Below are 8,835 nucleotides of genomic sequence, written 5' to 3'. Positions count from 1 at the left end.
ATTTTAAATTAAACTAAAATATTAAATGATATTTTTTTTGAACATTTTTATTTTTTTTCCTTTTAAAATGAAGTTCTAAAAATTAAGAAAAAAATGAAAAACAATAAAAACAAAAAGACAACGAAAGGAAAAAAATAAATTTTAAGTTTAAAAATTAAACTAAAATTTGCATTTCTCCAACCATTTTAAATTTTCCATTCAGCATTTTATTTTTATTTATAGCCACTAAACATTATTTGAGATTGGATATTCATTTATTATTTTTAGATAAAATTATTTAATTACTCAAAGCTTGATTAGGATTATTTCTAGGGTGGGAGTGAGATTAAAGAGCTTTGTGGGTGATGACAGAAAATAGCAATATTTCCCTCATGGACAGATCTTGCCATTTGAGGGAAAGGCAGAAAGCCCGAAAGTCCCAAGTGCCTTCTTTTATCCCCCTCTACTTCCTCTCAGCTCACCAACCGCCGGCTGCCAACTTAGTCAGCCCCGAGGAAATATCTTTGAACTAGAAAGGAGGAAAGCTTGCGGACTAGGAATTTCGACTGCGCACAGCCAACATTGCTAGCTTCGATGGTAATGAAACCAAAAATAAAAATACAACTTAGCTATTTTTCTTTATTTTTATGTCAAAAGAAATAGTGGGTCAAAAAGTTATGTTTGTTTGCTTGCTTTGAATCCTTCTGTTGATGCAAAATGGTTCGTTTTGATTAGAAAACCTTGACATGTAGATGCTAAAATTGTGAATAATAATGTAAGCAATAGTCTAAATTGCCTCTATTAGTTTTGGTTATGCTAAAGTTGGGTTCTCATGAATTCCCATAGCCTGTTACTTTTAGGGAACAGCATAATGTATAATTAGTTTAACAAGCTGGGTTTCACTAATATATATTGGAACAACTGAAATTTCAATTTGGGCAGTCCATGTTAATCAAGTAGTGTCAAGCTTGAGCTATGGGGGAATTTAGCTGGGGATCTCGAGTAGGAATGGGAAGCCAAAATTTTATTTGGGCTTTGTTAAATGTTTTTAAATTCCAACATGACAGTAGTAATAGAAGCTTAATTTAAATGGTTGGTCAGTAACCATAAGATCAGGAACAATGCTATTTAATACCATTTGTGAATGGTAAATAGTTGCACAAAATATAATTACTCTAAGATTAGGAATAGTTAGCAAATTGAAAATCTAAAACATGGGGCCTTAAAGTTCTTTGATCAAAAGGAAACTTTCATCTTCTCTTAAATTAGCGTGGGAAACAATATCTTGACGTGAAATGTGGATTGTATCAAGATCTAATTGGTGGTAAGCAAATATATTTTCCCCAATTATCTATTTAGAACTTTTATTCATGAAATTAAATATATGTATGATATTTTTGTTACTTAAAAAGTGTCATATTTGATTGTGTTTTCTACTATCACTTATAGAGCTTTCGATGTGAGGAAAAGTACACTGAGTAAAACTTCTAATGAGAATGAGAAACCAGTAAAACCAAAGAGCCATGCATAGCAGATGCTTCCTATTGCAATTTTTTTTTTCCGTTTTATTTTGTTATTTCTTCATTCGTGGCCAAGAATGTATAAATAGAGAAGATGGAGACAATGAGTAGAGTTAAAATATGGATCAAAAGAAAAAGAAAAAGAGTTTAGTTACTTGTCTTGTCTAATCCTTTCCAAATGTTGTATAAATTTTAAAGGTTTGTTTTGTGGTTGGTGATAGATGGAGAAGGGAGTGCAAAGATGGGTAGTAGACATATCAACATGGGACCCATCTACTGATGACTTCTCTTATGCTCTTTCTCTTCTTCCTCAACATCATCACTCCTCCATCACCAGGTCAGCTTTCGGTTTTTTGCTTTTTGCCTCTGGTTTTTGGAAACTGAATAATCATTTTATTTAGTAGATTAATTAAGCCACTAAAACGTTGTCATTGTTTTCTTTTCTAGACTCTTTTCTAGGAACCAAATGCTAGCTTTTATTTTAATTTAACATGAGAATTTTTAAGGATAATGCATAAAGTATTCTTTTATTATTAATGAAAAATAAGATGAAAAGAATAACAGGAATTTGTGTTAGATTTTGCAATACTGGGAAGGAAATGTTATCAAAGGTGCAAGGTAGTGAAGGCATATTCTAGGTACTAGGGTCATCACATCATCCTAGGCACAAGCATAAAAATGAAAAAGTGCTAACCAGTGAAGTGAGGCACTAATTATTTTTTATATATAGCATTAAAAGAAAAGCCCTCACCCTAGAGAAGTGAGGCACTAATTATTGTGTGCGTTGTGTGAGTGTGTGTGTGTGTGTGTATAGTTCTATGCTTGAGCAAAGATGCCTGCCTGGAGGAATGTGGCCATTTGACTTGATTTGCATTGCACCTTGGCACCTAGGCTTTTCTAGGTGTCTGCTTGACAATACTTGCTTGGAGCCGAAAATGATAAGTAACTAGAATCCACTTTTTTTGCATGGAAAAGAAAAAACAACTGATCTCTAATGGCAATATTTGTATATTGCTAAATATGATAAGGTGCTTGAAAATCTATGGATAGAGTTTGTCAATACTAACAAAACTTTCCTTGCATGTTTACCTTCATAGATTTGTGAAAAAGGATGATAGAAAACGAGCACTGATTAGTTGGTTGCTCCAATATGCTCTTGTACATGAGGTGCTGGGGATTCCATATCATGAGATTGTCATAAAACGCACATTGGAAGGCAAACCCTTTCTGGTATGATAGAAGTCAGCAAATTCATTCTCTAACTTTAATCAATTTCCAGTGTTCTTTCTTTGGTTTCATTGTAAAATGAAGATTTTATTGGATTTTGGATCGCAGGTTTTCTGCATTTTATTGTTAGGAATATAGCGGAACTTTTGATTGAAGCCATTTGATTTTATTTTCTGTTGTGTATGAAGATAGGTGACGACGAATTGAGTATGGCAACATTCTCATTTAAATTAGGGCAGTGAGTTTGATCATATTAGCAGCAAAATTACTGTTTTGGGCTGAAGGAAAAGGGGTACTGCTTCTAGGTTCTGATGATGATGATGTATTTGGTTTTGTAAACTTGGAGTGTTATAAATTGTGACTACTCATTCACATTGTCACTTGCAATGGACAGATTAATAGAGCATTTTCATAAGTTGTAGAGATGGTAGATTTCCATTTTCTTGTATCATTTATCCCATCCTTGGTATTTGTTCCTGTGATGATTGATTGGAAATCATTGTAAATATTTTTTTTGTTAATGTCTCTTGATCTTAATTCTTTTTTTGCCTGTAATGTTATTCCATACCTATTGCAATGTTTACTGTAACTTTGTTTTTCTTTCCTTTTCTCTATCTCTCTCTCGAATATGGTAGAGTTTGCTTGGACTTTCCCAATTTTAATTTCAATGTTTGTCATCGTGGTGACTGTGGCAATAGAATCTGAACCTCTATGCCTTATCATCTCTTTCTCTCTCTCTCTCGCTGACAGGAATGTGGTAGAGTTTGCTTGGACTTTCCGAATTTTAATTTCAATGTTTCTCATCACGGTGACTATGTGGCAATAGCATCTGAACCTCTATGCCTCGTGGGGTTGGACATTGTTAGCCATGTGATTCCCGAGAAAGAGACTGTTCTGGAATTCATTCAAAACTTCTCTTCATGCTTTTCAAGTTTGGAATGGGATCAAATAGTAACTGCCGGAAGTAATGATGAAGTGTTAACTGAGTTTTACAGGTATGTTTGTACAGAATCTATTAAAAGTTGCTAGGAAAACTTTGAACAGTTGAAAAGGCTTGACTTTGATTGTTAGTCTCAGAATTTGATCACTTAGAAAATGTTAACTCAGAAGCCTGTCCCTCTACCATTAGAATTCTTCATCTTATCAATTTTCTGTTGCTTGAGCAGCCCAAGATCGTCAGAAATACAGATTACATTTAGGGCCCATGTGGTTGAGGAGAAAACAGCTGAAAGAAAAGAAGATGAGGGCTTTTACAAACCACTCAGTCCCAATTCATTGCATTAGTTATCATAAAGCAACTACTTAACCGAAGCCTGAATTCAGGATTACCAGCCCAATTGTCTCTGCATTAATTGGACATTTATTAGAGTTTTAGTTTCTGTCCACGGTTAAATATATGGGTACTTCATGTACTCTTAGTTTGGTGCTTTTTAAGGATATTGATCAGAATTATTCAGCTGGATCATAATCAGGAAATCATTTTGAACCCATTCGAAGCAAATTCCACAACACAAGGAATCTTCCATTATTGTTTCAAACTGCATGTCAAAATCCTATACTTGTCCAACTGTAGTTGTTGGTGTAACATGCATGGATCTTCTAGTTTAGAGTTACCGGTACTTCTAACAGTTTAGACTTGTTCTGTAGATATTGGTGTCTGAAAGAAGCATATGTCAAAGCTACAGGGAGTGGATTAGCCTATGGATTACATAAAGTGGAATTTTATCACACAAGCTGGACAGACATATCTGTTAAAGTTGATGGAGTTCGAAATGCACAGTGGAGATTTTGGCTCTCTGAGCTGGGGAAAGGACACTACGTGAGTCCTACATCAAGTTTTCCCCTTTATTATTATTATTATTATTATTTTTATTTATGTAAAACCACATCTTGTAGATTTTAAGAAATGTGCATTGTGAAGTTCCGTTTGAGAAGGGTAGCAAATGATGTTCAGTATCTGCATCAAGATATGAATGGAACATGCTGTGCTGCAATACATAAAATCACTAAAGAAAGAAATCTTCCTTTAGCCTTAAAACTGGTCTGTTGTTAACCAGCCTGTTACATAGGAAGGATTTGTATTTGGTAGCATTTCCATCAAATTTGCACACTTTCCGCTGGAACTGTGCCATGAGGTACCGAAATAGTTAATAAGTCGGTTCTAAGCTGAGCAAGAAACCTACATTTTAGGTGGAACTTTGAGATGCTAATAATTTCTTTAATACAAGTTTTAAATTTTTGATAAGCCACTAGTAGCAAGCATAGTTAAAGTTATATTCAGTAAGCCAATCAGACCAAGCACAGTGGCTGTTTCTTCTTCATCTCTCTCTCTCTCTCTCTTGAGAAAGTAGCTGCTTGGTCAATAATTGCTGTTAAGTTTGGTAGAAGGTAGCAAGCATGGCTAGCTGTTTCTTCAATAATTCATAATTGGCTTGGTGCTAGGTACTTAATTTGTTATCACTGTAAATAAAAGCTTTTCTTGAATTTCAGGTATCAATTGCAAGAGGTCACCCAATATCGGCCACTGAGAGTTACAAGAGAACATTAAATCAAACAAAATTTAATGAAGAAGAGTATAATGAGGGACTTCTTCTTCCCAATGTGAGTTTTGTCTGGAGAACTGTAGAAGAGCTTTTTTTAGTCATACACAAAGCAAAATCTTCTTGTTGAGGGGAAAAAAGTACAAGATGATGTAAAATTTTTAAAATACTTTCCAAGGGGATATTGCTGTGGTTAAAACTTGGGATTTGAATCTTGTGACGAGAAGGTGAGATTTATTAGATGAAAGGGTTTTTCATTTATATATATATATACATATATATGTATACATACATACATATATGTATGTATACATGCATATATGTATGTATATGGATTTATATTTGATGTAATGATAGTGTACGACTTCGTTAGTGTAATAAGTTCAATGTGGATGAATGATTCCAAGAGAAAGGTGAATTGAAATATTTGAAGTTTTAAAAAAAAATTCAATTTTCAGAATATAAATTTTTTTTATCTAAGTATCTTATTTTTTAATTAATCAAGACTATTGATTTCTTGTGAAATAAAAGAAGTTAAGAACAAAAGTAAAATTAAGAAGAAAAAGAAAATCAATATAATAATTTTTATAGAGGTACGGTCTCTGAACTTACATCTTCCCTTTAGATTCCTTAAGGATTTTAAAATTCACTATTGAAATGAAATTTATGTTGGATTCAACCTTATACGCAAATATGAAAAAAATCAAGAAATTAAAAATATAACATAGCAAAATAATAAATTAACATTTAATCAGAAAAATAATCAAATTCTATAAGATCAATATTTTTGTTTTTCATATAATTTTTTAATTAATTATGAACATTCATATGTTTAAAAGTTACATATTTTACTCTAAATATCGTAATCAAAAGCCAATTAAATAAGAGAATAAGATGGTCTAAAATCTTGCAACTAAAATCTTTACTTCTTCACCTTTAGGATTTGTCAAATGTTTAGCCATCCAAGTGTTTGGCTTCTAATAGTAATCCACACAGTGACTGAATAAAACTTTCTCAAAGATAGAATTTTACTTGTGCTAGCAAGTTTTGTTTCTAAAACATAAAGACCAAAAATTCTTGCCGAATCTTATTTTTGTCAAACAAAGAAAACTATTTTTCTTTTCTTATTTTATGAAACGGCTGAGAAGTGGTTAGAGGCTTGGAGTTTTAATTTGCTAACATAATATATTTATCTAGCCAAACTAAGTTGTAACTCTAAATACAATAGTTGTATTTTAATTCAATTAAATCCTTGTGAACTTAATTAATTTTTCACTTTATTTTGGTCTATTCCAATTAAGTCCAACTTAATTCATTATCTTTATTTAATTTCAATCATGTCACTTAATGTGTGTGACTCATTAGGCTTATAACATGTTGACATTAAATATAAATCCTAATCAAATATCAATTTGATAATTGATTTATATTTATAGATCATGAGCTGCATCTAGTAATACATCATGACCACCCAAATGTTGGAGAGTTAATTAAAGAATTTGACTAAGCCCTTTAGTGATAAGCCTCTTAGTGCAATACGGTCCTTTCATCAAATATCCTAGATATATCATAAAGCATTGGTCATTGTCTACTTATAACATTCCATATTAGTTCTCATAATTCATGACCAATCTTATGAATTTAGGAAACTAAATTTCTTTAAATTCATCATGCTTTGGCCAAATACTTTATACAAGTTAATCAAGAATTGAGAACAAGTGAGATACATCGCCTGATATCACTGGGAGTGATGAATCCTCTCTTGACCACTCATTCACCTTCGCATGCTTCATGGCATACCCAAAAACATCTTGTTTAAGCATTTAGTCGCCTCCAAATCCATAGGGGTGAAATCAAAGTATGTCATTTTCCATACAAGATGACCTGATGTCTTAAGTCTAAGGACTAGTTGCACAACTATCACATGAGAACATATTCCAGAAACACTTGACTGAAACACCAAATGGAGTTCTCATAAGAGGTCATGTTTAGTGAACTTGTTCTTTAACAAGCACCTAAATGTTATCCTCAAGTATCCTATATACTTTAATCTATGAGATCGATTGCTTATTTTCCAAGTAAGTAGGCTTAACATGTACCAATCTTTGAGCATTGTCAATGCTTTGTCTTGACAATACAATGACAAAGAACAATTTTATAAACATAGCTTTGATGCATAGTGATCTCATAATTGTAACAACTTTACAATTCTCTTGCAAAGCTTTTATGTTCCATGGGTTTCATCCAATTAGTACTTAATAACTTCTTATTATTGCACTAACATGAAGGAAAACCTTTATCACATATAGTCATGCGATTAAGTATGCATTAAATGACAATCTATATTCCTTGACCAATCCAATTGGCTCAAGGGCATATACCAACAAATCAATGCAATGTCTTTTGTGGATTAAGCATAACTTTACAATATAATGCCTTTTATGGATCAAGCACAATCATTTTACCTTTTACTTTAGTTAAGATATAACCACTCAAACTACCTTTTAACTTGGTTAAGGTATGATCACCCAAGATGTTACAATAAATAAAAAGAGGGGAGCTGAATTGACTTTAAAGGTTGAGTAGCTAAATGGGTACAATGTTTAGTGAAAAGGAAGATAGGAAATTAAAGCACAATAAAATTGAAGACTTGTACAAATGTGAGAAGTGAATGAGACTAATGAATGTTGATAGTAGTGATCTTCTTTTTGAATTGTGTTTTAAAGCCTTCCAACCTTCATAAATGTGATAAGAGCTTCTAGCTATAGTTGTTGAAGCTTTTGAGGTGGTTGGATGTACATTTAATGCAAAAATAGTCATTTTGCATTCTGTCCCAAACTTCTCTGTCCCAAACTTCAATGGTCACTATCTATCAATTGATTTTATGATACACCGATAGATGACCCTTTATATTTTTGAATTTTGCGCTCATTTATTGATAGATAGCCTGATTTTATTGACAAATGCAAGTTAAAGGGTCCTCTAGGAGCTTTCGGGTTGCTATCCATTGATAAATTCGAGGAATCTATCAATAGATGGTAGTGGTCTTTGAAACCCAAATGCCAAGATGATCAACTATCAATAGATGTTCCATCTATCTATAGATTGGCTCATTTATCAATAACTGTAGAACATCTATTGATAGATAGAAGGCAAAATCCCTTTTCAAAGGGTTTTTGAATTGGTTTTTGATTTACAACACTTTGCCTTTCCTTTTTAAAATATCTCAAGTAAATTTTGACCCTTTTAAACATCTGAAAAACAATTTTGATTACTTGTTTGTCATTTTAACACTTAGAATCAAATTGAAGCAATCAAATTGAATATGTGATAAATCTAACATTCTCTTCCTTTTTGATATGACAAAACATTGTGCAAAATTTGCTTTTCTTTCCTAGAAAAAACTCCCCTTGATTTCATGCACTAAGTTTGTTGAAAAATTGTTTTTGCTTGGAGGTGTATGAGCCCCCCATAAAACCTTGCATTTAAAATAGAATTGACTCCCCTTTTAACCTTCGCATTTTCAAATCTTGCATTTGAGATTTTTATTTTAAGTGATGAACTTTTGA

At 32.5% G+C, this 8,835-nt stretch overlaps 1 protein-coding gene across 1 annotated transcript; it reads left to right on the top strand.

The window, feature by feature from the left end:
* The first annotated feature begins 300 nt into the window (after window positions 1-300).
* Window positions 301-5,733, top strand: LOC18604510 (uncharacterized). The gene is made up of 6 exons (XM_007037033.3): window positions 301-576; window positions 1,721-1,836; window positions 2,597-2,729; window positions 3,477-3,721; window positions 4,374-4,545; window positions 5,217-5,733. The coding sequence occupies exons 1-6, from the start codon at window positions 574-576 to the stop codon at window positions 5,394-5,396; spliced, it is 849 nt and encodes a 282-aa protein (XP_007037095.3). The 5' UTR covers window positions 301-573; the 3' UTR covers window positions 5,397-5,733.
* The last annotated feature ends 3,102 nt before the right edge of the window (window positions 5,734-8,835 follow it).

The sequence above is a fragment of the Theobroma cacao genome, chromosome 3, assembly GCF_053813885.1.
Source record: "Theobroma cacao isolate CCN51 chromosome 3, ASM5381388v1, whole genome shotgun sequence".
In the NCBI taxonomy this organism is placed as follows: domain Eukaryota; kingdom Viridiplantae; phylum Streptophyta; class Magnoliopsida; order Malvales; family Malvaceae; genus Theobroma; species Theobroma cacao.
This window is presented reverse-complemented; position numbering and strand designations above follow the sequence as displayed.